This window comes from Geotrypetes seraphini, chromosome 2, assembly GCF_902459505.1.
Source record: "Geotrypetes seraphini chromosome 2, aGeoSer1.1, whole genome shotgun sequence".
NCBI classification, from domain to species: domain Eukaryota; kingdom Metazoa; phylum Chordata; class Amphibia; order Gymnophiona; family Dermophiidae; genus Geotrypetes; species Geotrypetes seraphini.
In genome coordinates, this window is record NC_047085.1 from 71,587,820 (window position 1) to 71,601,012 (window position 13,193).

Genomic DNA, 13,193 nt, shown 5'->3' on the forward strand with positions numbered 1-13,193 from the left:
TTATCCCTGAATCTTACAGCAAATACATGTGTCTTTAGCATTAACTTTTAACATTCAACTTTCTTCCATTTTTCTGCTTTTTTCTCAAAATCTATTTTTCCATGCCTTCCCTGCCATCAATCCATGTGTACCATCTCCTCCCACTTTTTTCTCCCCTACTCCCATCTATCCATAAGAAGCATTTCTTCTTATCTCTTCCCTGTCGCACCCATCGCTGTGCAACATTTCCTCCCTCTGTCTCCCCTTTCCCTCCATTCCTATACACCATCAGACCCCTCTCCCATGGTCAGACATCACTGTCTTCCTCCTCATATGGTCTGGCATCTTTCTACTCTCCTTCCCATAGCCTGGAATCTCTCTCCTCTCTACCCCCTGCACCCAGCCTCTTCTTGTCAGGTTCTGTACCCAGCCCCCCTCCCTCCCCGTCAGACTCTGCACCCAGCCCCCTCCCCTCCGAGACTCTGCACCCAGCCACCACTCCTGTCAGGCTCTGCACCCAGCCACCCCCCCCCCCCCCCCACTGTTTGACTCTGCTGCCAGCCTCTTCCCTCGCACGATCGCTCTGCACCCTGCTTCATCATCCTACCTCCTCTGGCCTGGTGGTCCAGAGGTGCAGTGGGCAGGAGCCCACTGTTAACTTGGCCAATCGTAGCTGGTTTCTTCTGCCGCTAAGCAGCAATGAGTGGGAGCGCGCTTTGACACTCTTGCTTGACACTCAACAGCTTCTTTGATTGGCTCCCGCAAATTCTCGTGAATCACGAGAATTTGCAGGAGCCAGTCAAAGAAGCCACTGAGTGCCGAGCAGGAGCGCCAAAGCACGCTCCCGCTCATTGCCGCTCTGGCTGAAGAAACCAGCTGCGACCAACCAGTTTAGCACCTCTGGACCACCAGAGAGTAAATGGCAATTTTGGGGGAGGCCACGGCCCCTGTGGTCAAACCATTCCAATGCCTATGGCTCTGACAGAAAATAAATAAAAAAAGAGAACTGCAGATGGTGGATGATGAAATGTAATATAACATAACATCGTACTTATTAACCGCATAACCATAAGTTCAACACAGTTTACAAAAGATTATTAACAGTAAATATGACCCATGGAACAGAATGAGTTAATTAGTCAAGTATGTAGAAAAAGATAAGTCTTCAACTGTTTTCTGAAGTGTTTATAAGAATGAGCTGTGAGCAACAATGATCGGAATTCTTTGTCATGGAAAGCTGCCTGAAACGCTAAAGTATGATTAAGAAATTTTTTACTTTTGCAACCCTGTACATAAGGAAAATTAAACGAAGCATGAGTTTTTCTGCTATGTTTGTATGTAGCTATGGAAAATCTATTGAGTAGGTAGATAGGGGCTGTACCATATAGAGCCTTGTAACAGAAACAACCCAGCTTGAACAGAACCCGGGCCTCCATAGGCAGCCAATGCAGCTCGCAAAAGAATTACGCAACATGATCATATTTCTTCAAACCGTACATCAGTCTAACTGCTGTATTTTATATCAGTAATAATCTCGCCAGTTCTTTCTTGGTAATTGTCAGATAGACAATGTTACGATAATCAAGAAGATTCAGTAATAATGATTGAGCAAGTAGTTTAAAGGCAGAAAAATCAAAATAAGGTCTAATTGATCGTAATCTCCATAAAGTGAAATAACTTTTACGTACCACTGCATCTATCTGAGTTTTCATAATGAGATGTTAATCCAAAAGGATTCCTAATATTTTAATCATTGGAAGAATTACGTACGATGTTGAATTTATATTAATGGAGAGTTTGTGAGAAATTTTACTAGGTGACGCTACAAAAATCTTTGTTTTATCAGAATTGAGTTTGAGTTTAAATTGCTGCATCCAAAAATTCATCCTTTCCATTACAGTCTCAATTTTGGCGGTAATCTGGGACAGAACTGAGTTACATGGAATAACAATTGTGATGTTGTCAGCATAGCTGAACAATCTTATATCCAGATTACTCAAACACAAGCCTAACGATGAAAGAGAAACATTAAATAATGTGGGTGAGAGTAGAGATCACTGGGGAACACCACATGGGTTTTTCCAGCTAGAAGAGAGTTGAGTTCTAAACCTAACTTGATTAGCAATTCTATTTACTTTAGTTTCACCGTTGTTACGATTACCCATACATAGCTTAAAGAACTTTAATTAAATAAATAAATAACTCTCTAATTAAATTTTTTTGTCGGTTTTGCAATTTTATAATTTCAATTATAATGTGCCATGAAAAACATTTGCTCCATTTAATGTGCCGGAGCTAACAAAACGTTTGAAAGACAGTGGGCTAGGCGCAGTAATCTAGGCGCCATTTACAGAATCTGTGCCTTTGTGTTCACTTATGCTGCCAAGGAGTACAAGACTTTTCAGCTTGAGGATATTTGCCTCTCTCTCTCTAGTTGCCCACTTGATTACCTCCAAATTAAGAGACTAGCAGATGAAAAGCCAGAAAGCTTGCTCGTCTTGTAAGAAAAGGAATATCACATTCCACTAGATCAGACCACTAGATTCATGCTAGGGAGGAAATTATATCGCCAGGAAAAGAAGACAAAAAGGACACGTTTCAAAAAGTAATTAATACCCAACAGGTAGCTCAGAACTCATAAGATACAATTTGGTGTAAGATGCAACATAAACAATGTTTATGAACGTTCTACACTTTGCCTTTTTAAGCTGAAGATACAAACATTTATATTAGTACCAGATATCACAACCAGTATTTTTGGGGCCCCCATATCTGTAATAAAATTCTAATGCTCAATTACTAGGTAGCTCTATACTATCATTTAAAGAACAAATGAAAAATACATGCAAATATACATTTTACAGAATGTCATCATTTTAAACTAGATTTATTGCAAGCAGACATCATGAATAATATTTCATGATGCTTTAATTTATAACACTTGTACTCATATCATATTAGGCGTCACATAGCAGACTTGGATCAGGTCATCAGAAACAGATTTCAGTCACTAAAAGTGCTGTAAATTTATTACTGAAAACTTGGAATGCATGATGATTACATTTCTAAGCAATGCTCAACATATCCTTTGTACATTACGAGGGGGGCGCAGAAAAGTTCTCAATCCAACCAAGAAAGAGAATGATGTGGAGCCATGAAACTTACAAGTTATTCCACACTTTTCTTGACACTTTTCATTTCAATGATACGAAATTAAATGAAAAATGTTAAGAAAAGTGTGGGATAACTTGTAAGTTCCATGGCTCCACATCATTCTCTTCTTGGTTGGGCTGAAAACTTTTTAGCAGCCCCTCATTCAAAGTAAATGTTAAAACAGCCATCATACAACTTGTTCTCTAAATCTAGCATATTCAATTGCACTTACATGCAATTAATGATTTGCTCAGAAATCATGACGATAAAGTAACATAAATCAGAATGAACCAAGGCTAATGTGAATTACAGACAAAAGAAAAGAACAATTTCCCTATGAAAAAAATTAAAACACAAAAAAATAAAGGTATACTAAAACTTATGAAAGAGAAGACCTGGTGCATATCTCTGAGCAGTTTCCTCAAACAAACTACTATCGGACACCAGAGCTGTCAAGAATTCCACTTTTAGTGGATCATCTCCCACACTCACACTGAACTATGAGGGTTGCCCTTTGCTCTCTCTGTCCTGTTCCTCTCTCCCACTCACCACATAGGTCTGGCTTCTCTGTTCTTCTCCTCCCTGCAGTCTTCCCAAAGTGACGGTGGCTGGCCAGCAAGAGCAGCTCTGTAAATAGAATTCTTGAGGTCGGCTCCACTAGGACCTCTCTTCTGCCACATCTGCTTCCTATGAAGTCACTTCCTGTAGGCAGTTGCAGCAGAGGAAAGACCCCAGCAGGACAGACTTCAGGCAGAATGTTTACAACATTGCTTATGCTGGTCAGCCACCGCCACTTTGGGAGAGCTGTGGAGAAGGGAGGAATGGAGATGTTGGATCCATGTAGTGAGAGGGAGAGGGGGAGAAGGGAGAGGAGAAGGGAACGGGATTGGAGAGACGCCAGATCCACATGCATGGAAGAGGAGGAATGAGCAGAAAGGCTAGATCCACACAGGGAGATGGAGACACAGAAAGATGCTGGATCCCCAAAGGGGTAGAAAAGGGGGGGGGATAGAGAGAGGGGAGGAGGAGGAGAAATGCTAGACTGGGGAGGGGGGTTGACCCAGGCCAAGAAGAGGGGAGAGACGCTTGAAATGTTAGACTATGGAGGATGGGGAGGGGAGAGAATTTAGCATGTGAAAAGGAAAGATGCTGGCCCATGGGAGGGGGAGTAGCAGGAGAATGAGAGGGAAAGGGAGAAATGTTGATGCCAGGGTAGGGGTGTAAGAGGAAAGGAAGAGAGAAGGAAGAATATGGGCATGGGAAATGACAGAGACACAGAGACAGGACAGAGACACAGAGAGGGGATGCTGGTCATAGAGGGAGCATAGGGATAGGGACACAGAAAAAAAATACTTTTAAAGGGGATGGTCTTGGGCAGGGGTAATAGGGGAAGTCTCACAGGCCCTGCGCTCCTAGTAGCCCTAGCACTTCTGTGCCCTATTCAGCAGAGCTGGTGTTAAGGGGGGGGGGAGGGGGAGATAAACAGGGCAGGAAACAATATGAAGTTCTCATTTCACCTCCATATCCAATATTTTATTTATTTATTTTATTTATATACCACTTATATCCTATTATATCCTAAGTGATTTTTACATCCAGGTACTTTATCATATTTTCCTATCTGTCTCAATGGGCTCAAACTCTATCTAGTATACCTGGGACAATGGGGGGATTAAATGACTTGTCCAGGGTCATAAGGAGCAGCGAGGGATTTGAACCTACAACCTCAGGGTGCCGAGGCTGTGGACCTCACATCTGTAGACCCTAAATGCATCATTTAATTAGAAGGAAGATTATATCTAACACCCATGAGGAAAGAATGACATGTGAGCTTTATTATCTATTACAGTAAAGAGTTTTTCTACTAGCAAAACCTTGACTGAAATGCAGCTTCTTTAAGATAAGTGTGCGGTGACTGCAGAAGGAGTGTGCACTGAAAGTAAGCTCTTGAAAGGAATCCTCTTCCTGTCTCACATGAACAAAAAAAACATAAGAAGAGTATTTTCCTCTTCACACTCCACCCTCCTTGAAACCAGAAGGGATGGAGGTACCAAGAAGGCATTACACACTGTTTTAACTATGTTAGAAAGTTATATATTAGTCAAAGATGTAGTAAAGTATGACATGAGAGGTGAACATATGCAGAAAGATGTACATAACTCAGTCTGGATTTTACTGAAACATCTGGAATAACATATATACAGTATAACAGATGCAGGTATATCCCTGGCTTTGGCTTAGCCACAGGTGGGCCCAGGCCCACCTTCTGGCACCTTTGTTAATGGCTGGCAGGGATCCCTAAGATAAGAGCTCCTCCAGTGGCCAGAACAGGTCATTCCCCTTCTTGGTGTAGCTGGTGGCACTGTCCACACATTGCCGCTGCACCCTCCCCCCATGCTCAGTTTTCACACATGCATGATGCATGTGTGGGAGGGGAAATGCGCCTACAGCAGCAGCACAAGGACTGCAGCAAGTAGGGGAATTACCTGTTCTGTCTATCAAAGGACCTCTTCTAACTGGTGGAGCTTAGGGATTCCCACCAGTTCAGCTATTTTTTTTTTTTTTTTGGGGGGGGGAGGGTCATTGGTACAGGGGTGCGGCAGAAAGCATGGGAGGGGAAACTGTGTGCTCACCCACTTTGGACTCAGGCCCATCCAAAATACCATGTCCAATAAAGTCATACATCCATGCTATCATATTATGTAAGCACAACAAAATACAAACTCACAATGAAGTGGAAGCATCAAATAGATATGGGATATTCAATAACTTACAGTAGTATTTGTATATCATCATTCTGAGTTTGCTAGTATAGTCATTAAGCTATGCGTTTCCATTAGATCTGAATCAGTATCCGTGCCTTAAAAATGGAAACAGAGAAGCACAGAAACATGATGGCAGATAAAGGCCAAATGGCCCATCCAGTCTGCCCGTCCGCAGTAACCATTATCTCTTCCTCTCTCTAAGAGATCCCATGTGCCTATTCCAGGCACTTCAAAGTAACCACATTCTAATCAAGCAAAGATAATAGTGGCACATTCTTTTATGATTTAATAGCATCTGCTCTATTTGGTTCCTAAGATTAGGCAGCATATTCTCTGAGTCACCTGACTGCTCAATTTCTTAAAATCTGTTTTAAACACATATGCATTTGTCTCTGGGGAAAGGTGACTAAAGTAGCAGAATCAAAATGTTGAGAATGGCCAATCTTTCATGTCATGGGTCCATAAGAAGTCTGAAAAAGCTACATTTGAACTTCTATAACTTTTTTCACATAAAAATATGTGTTTTGGACAGTAGTAGGAATTACCTGAGTTTGTCAGTCAAGCTCCTTCCTTTGTTTAAAAGCAGACTGAAAACCCACCTTTTTGATATAGCTTTCAATCCTTAACCCAACTCCTCTGCCCTCCAACCCAGCCAGCTGATTAACCATTCCCCATTCCCCTTAACTGTATCCATGGCATCCTGTTTGTCTGTCTTGCTTGTTTCGAGTAGGGACCGTTTTCTTATTCTTTGTGACTCTATACAGCGCTGCGTGCATCCGGGAGCGCTATAGAAATAATTAATAGTAGTAGTATTACAAATTGTTTGATCAAACAGAATTCATTAAAACCACATTTTTTTTTATCTCTGGTGATTTTAGTTACCTTTTTTCCAGAGATGGTCACATGCATTTAAATAATCTACAATTGTGCAGACATTTTAGAGAGAGAGAGAAATTACCTTGTGGAGGGGTTCCAATGCTACTTCCCAGTCCTAAAATAGAAATGCTTTGGTTCCTTGGCTCCAGCATCATGGCAAATTCTTCACCCCTTTCCCAGTGAGGCACTTTTACTGGTTCCAAATGGACATTATCCAAGCCATCCTTTTGCAGAGCATTGTACATGTATTTGATGGCCAGATCTAGGTTTTTGGAGCCACTCATTCTGTTTCCTATGGTGTCAACAAAAAGTGCAAGCCGGTCATACGATCTGTTCTGGGCCTTTCCATGAACAGCGAGGTCAATGATAGCACTGGCAATACTAGAATAGCCACATATTTCTTTTTTAATATCTTCAAAAGTCCTGACATTTTTGTGGATGTGTTTCCCAATACATCCAGATAAAAGGAGAATGGCAAATGCAAATGGAAGAGAAAAGTACTCTAGCTTCATCTTTCACTCATGTAGTATGCTCTGTTAGAGGAGGGGGAAAAAGAAAAAAGAAAACAGGTTACTTTACAACTGTCAGTATTAATAGACCACTATAATTCCGACCTGCTAGGTCAGTTAACAGCACCTTGAAATGAACTACAAAGATCAAAAGCACCATAAAATATAACTTAGCATTATACTGAATTAAATACTACTAAGATTTAAATACTGTATAAATTATTGTATAAAATCTGGGTGGTGAGCACAGAGAAAGAAGAAAACGTCAAATGGGCAGGAGACCCTGTCAAGCGAAGACAAACAGAAACCAGAGCCTAGGACCAACATGATCTGAATAATGACCAGACAACAAAAAGGTAGAAAAATAATTTTAGAGAGGAAAAGTCTTTTTTGTTTGTACCAAAGCACCAGCGTGGGTAGGAGAGGGCAAAGGGGGTGGGGTGGATGAAGAGGCTACAAAATAAATCAACCATTTGAAAAAAACACCCAATTGGGCAGGAAAATGAAATCAAATCGAAAAATCAATTCAATAGGCTGAATCGAATTGAAAATTTTTCCCTAAATCGGGCAACACTAGTGGCCAGCCACTGAAAGAAGTTTCCTTCTGTATCAAAGACAGATCTTGTGTCATAGACCACTGATTATATGTCAAGTGCAAAAGAATTTCAATATACTATTAAACTTAGCAGTAGTTTTTAAAAACAGCGAGGTGGGATGACCCCTAAACTTTGTTTTAAGTCAAAATTTGTATGTTTTTCATTTTTATATAAAGGAATAAATTTAGCCTTGAGGACCAACAAAATGTGTTAACTCTTTGGACCATCATACTGGATAGGACAGATAGCGGCACACAAGAAAGATGGATGGACAAAGAGAAGAAATATCAAAAGAACAGTGGACCCTGGAGAGAGGAAAAAACCCAGAAAAGCAGAAAAGAAACACTAGGACCAAAGCATTAAGAAATGTGCATCTTCTCTTCCCCTTTCCCTGCCCTACTATGTAGAAAGTGATGGTTTTTTATGGGGGTCCCATTTCAGTTTATCTGCCTGGGCCACATTCGGTTCTAGCTACGCCACTGATGGAGGCATCATGTAGCTTAAGATCCTGATATTCAAAATGGTTTAACTGGTCAAGAGAGGTTCCTGCCCAATTTTACCCCACTGAACTGGGAATCCACCAGAATTCAGCAACATTTAAATGGTTAGTGATGCTAAATATTAACTTAACCACCCAGGTAATGTTCTATTATTGTTAGGGTAGCCCAGGGGTGGAGCCAGGGCAGAGCCAGAACTTAATCAGTTAAAAAAATGGTCTTAACACACCCTTACATGGCTTTTTCCTATGTATTTTGTCAAAAGTCACTGAATGTGTAGCTTGTTTATAAAATATCAAGAAAAAGGTGGTGACATCACAAACAAAAATTTAAAAACAAAGCAAACTTTATTAATCTTTTATATTTCCCCAACAATTCCAAATGTAAGGATATTCATATAACAAGGTCATAAACTCTCCCACCATAATAGACTGTCCGTTCCAACAATCAAACATGGTGGTACTCTAAAAGGACTCACAAAACCATTGAAAATTGCAATCGAAAGGAAACTCTGAAATGGGGGACATAAGATGAAGATGAAAGGGGATAGACTCAGAAATAACCTGAGAAAATACTGCTTCATAGAAAGGGTTGTAAATATGTGAAATGGCCTCCCAATGGAGATTGTGGAAACAAAAGGCTGTTTCTGAATTCAAGAAAGCTTGGGACAAGATTTCTACAGATGGTATGAATGGATAGGCCCTGTGGTCTTAATTTGACTTAATTTTTCTCTGTTTCTCCTTAAAATGTTGAAATGAAGATTCTGAGCAGATTTACAAAGGAAGCATATTCCACAAAGTGGGAGCAACTGGACTGAAACAAATATACCATATGTGAGCTCTCTAAACCTTTCTTTGTCATCCACATTAAACTCTTTGGAAAATAATAAGCACATGGGTGTCTATGAGAGGTATTTTCGATGTGGTGTCTAAATCTGAGTTTAGACTTTTTGTGGAACATGCACAAAAATCCATTAGCGAACATGACAATTTTCAAATCATAAAAACATCTGTTTGTTTCAAAAATGGCCATTTCTCAGATGTGTTCATCCACAGTGCATTGATCTTTTTGAACCATTAAAAAAAACAAAAGTCTAAAAGAAAATCGCACAAAACAAGCCATTAGTAGGAGGGGACAGCATTCTTAGTAGACCGGCCACACAGACATCCCATCAAAGTAGTACCCTAGGAGGAACATCATATAAAGGTCCATGTACACATCTCACCTTCACCCCTTTATATTCAATGGCGAGCCCTACTGGACTCAACTATACACCACACCAATAGCCTGTATGCCTACAGGTGTCACCTATATGTGGGTACAGTGGGATTTGGGTAGGTTTTGGAAAGCTCACATATTCCACCATAAATGTAATAGTTAGAGTGGGATATGGGTTTGAGTTCCCATCTTCATAATTCACTACACCACCCACCAGGCTACTCCAGAAACCTGTTTGCTGCGTCCAGCGGGTACAAAATGCGGCAATCCGCCTCCTGCACAGCCTCAACTACCATGACCCCATCTCCCCAGCCCTCCGCGAAGAGCACTGGCTTCCGATTAACCAATGCTGCGCATTCAAGGCCTGGTAATAGCACATAAAAGAATTTACGCCACCACTCCAGCCTACTTAGAATCCAAGCTAACCCTGTACACTCCCACCTGCCCCCCTCCGCTCGGAAATGGAGAAACGCCTATGCATCCCCCCAGGAAGGTCTCTCCTGTCGGAAACCACCCGCAAACGCTCCTACAGCCACTTCATCATCCCCCAACTCTGGAACCAACTCCCACCGCAACTCAGATCACAGAACTCATTGATGACCTTCCGGAAAGCGGTAAAGACCCTCCTCATCAACTAAAATGACAACTGTGATCTACCCTTTAAACTCCTCCGTCCTTCTCCCCTCCATCCTGAACCTCTACTTAAATTACTCTATAGTCCTCTCTTAACCTGTACTTAAATTGCTGTATAATCCCCGTACTTGGACTACTGTATAATCTTTGTACTGTCCAAATATGCACCACTGTGAATGTTTGCTTGTAGGCCGTTCTGAGCTACTGGGAGAACGGGATATAAATCGAAATAAATAAATAAAATAATAAGACTGGTCATAACATCTGAAGCCATCATACAGGCTGATATATACTGTTTCATTCACATCTTTAGGGGGTAGAAGGTAGTGACCTCTGGGGAAGTGTGTGGGCATATGACGGACATTTTTCTGCCATAATCAAACATTTAAGAATACGTCCAGGGCACAATTTGGACATCTGGGGCTAGACCTGTTTTAATAACAATTAAATGCCACATCCCAATGGCTTGTTTTGTGCATTTTTCTTTTGGATGTGTTTTTTTGTAAATATTTCAAAAAAATAGATGCACCGAGCACAAACATTTCTATTTTTGAAAAAACAAGAAAGATGTTTTTGTAGTTTTGAAGGCGGCCATGTTTGGTACTGTATTTTTGTGCGTATTCTGCAAACCATCTAAACTCAGATTTAGACGTCATATAAGAAAAAACCCTCCACATTAATTGAAAGAGTAGATTATGAACAGTTACTGGAATTTGTATTGGTGCATGCGATTTTGGACAATTACCAATTTGTTTCAGACAGCACCGTGACATTGAAGCATTGCTAATTTCACTTCTTGATGTAGTACAAGTCAGATTTGAAAAAAGGTTAAAGATATTGGTTGGTAACTGGATATTTCAGCCACTTTGGATACACTCAATCATACTGTTCTGCTAAACCATTTGAGATCTATCAGGTTAACATGAACAGTGTTCAAATGGTTTAAATCATTTTTGAAGGAGAGAAAATTTTGTGTATATAATAAAGGAGAAAGATCTGCAGAGTATTCATGTTTAAGTTTTATTATAGATTTTATCATTGTTATTTTGGGTCTCTTTTACAACCTGCTTGAGCGAGTGCCACACAGAAAATGCTCCAACACCCATTCAATCCTTTGGGGGCATCAGAGCATTTACCACGTCGGCCCACACTATTATGTAAAAGAGGGGGGTTGTTTGTGATGACTTTTTTATTGTTATTTGTGCTCTACCTAGAAGGCTTGATAGGCAGATTCTAAATATTTTTAATTAATTAAAAAAATTGCATAAATTGTGCCCCCTCCCCCTCATGCTTTGCCCAAAATCTGAACATGCCTACATAGGGATCAAGTAACTACACACCTTCCTTTTACCACTCCAACTTATACATTCATAACTTGTTTTGAAAAGCCATCTCAGACATCAAAACTCTTTTGCAAAATCACTCCCTTATTGTCCCCGTACTAGCATTAGGAAATTAGACTTTGAAAAGCCTACTACCATCAACAGGACATTAAACACATTTTTTTTAAGTCCTAAAATATTCCTGCACACAGCTCCTAGACAACACAAGCAATCAGGCAGAGTCTGTAATGTAGTCAAGGGCAACTCTTTTGTAAACAAGTAATAACTCAAGATCATTTTCCGTCCATTGAAGCAAGGCTACCTGCCACACTATTTGACAAACATGGCATTCATACCAGTACATTCTAAAATCAGTGCTCTTAAAGAAACTAACTCGTACATTCATAACTTTAATAATCCTCTCTTTCATGTATGAATACCTTTAAAAATAGAATTTAAAAAGACACATTCTAGTAAATGAATCATGATTACCTCAAAATCATTATCTATCTGTTGAGGCAAAAAAAAACAGTCTGCCGCACTTTTTTGCAAACTAGACCGTTCATACCTGCATACATAAATAGTGGGGAATCAGAACAGAATTCACGCTTACATTCATGACTTTATTACACTTTTCATTTCACAGGCTACAACAGTTTGCCACACTTTTCTTTCACTTAATCACAACCAAATATAAAGTATTGTTGCTAATCTGTAACAGATGTTTTCCATAGCAGGATTCATCAGGCCTACAAGTGAGATTATGTCATCATCTTACCAGGACGGAACAGGTCTTCTAGAACTTAGAACTCAAGTGTAACATTTTGAGCATATACAATCCTTCCCAGTTATAGTGGCTTCAAGCTCGAGAACGAAAGCATTTCTCAAGGAGGGGGAGGGACTGTACCTGATCGATCTTGCTGTGAATGGAAAACATCTTGTTTCATGTGACCAACAAGGCTTTGTGCGTTGATAAGCAGAACTGAATCAGGCACACAAATGGGTGACTCCCAAGTTTAGAGATACTCACATCCTTACATGTGAAGGATATTTTATATAGAATGAAGACATTGAAATTAATACTTGTTATGATGATATTGTAGAAAAGGATCTGTTAATGTAGAGCCTTTTCTAAAACACATGCAGGAATGCTAGGGGCAGTGGGTGCATCCATTGTACAATTGTGAACATGGAAAATATCAGTGGAGGCAACACAGCAACTTAAATGTGTACAGGGCTGCCCCTGTTCCTAGCGAGGAAGCCTTGCCAGAAGAGGAAAATGAGGTTAAAACTTAAGCCTGCTAAGGAGAGTCCCAAAGCAACCCCTAAGAATACTTACAAGCCAAGCCTTCCAGCAATGAAACTTCCTAAAGCCCTGCCTAAAGCAGGCAAATCTGGTTTAGCTTTACCTAAGCCAGTTGTGGGAAAACAGATGAAAATACTACATCTCCCAGCAGGCTTAGGGCCAGAGAAAGGAAAGAGCAGGAATGGCATACTGGCCACACCCAAACAGGCTCAAACGGGTTTAGGCTAGGTGAGAAGTTCTCTGATATCAGGCTACCCTAACACACCTGCAAGCAGGACTAATCAGCTCCTTGCAGTGAAAGAAAAGGGAGTAGCTTCCCCAAAACAGGAGAGCCAGATC

General features: G+C 40.5%; 1 protein-coding gene across 2 annotated transcripts in view; it reads right to left on the reverse strand.

Moving 5' to 3' along the window:
* CPQ (carboxypeptidase Q) overlaps nucleotides 1-13,193 on the reverse strand; it is a 366,663-nt gene that overhangs the window by 256,219 nt on the left and 97,251 nt on the right. For both annotated transcript variants that reach the window (XM_033934451.1, XM_033934454.1), the window contains one exon: nucleotides 6,856-7,306. In XM_033934451.1, coding sequence (XP_033790342.1) covers nucleotides 6,856-7,285 — 430 coding nt within the window. In that variant the 5' untranslated portion in view covers nucleotides 7,286-7,306. The remainder of the gene's footprint in view (nucleotides 1-6,855; nucleotides 7,307-13,193) is intronic.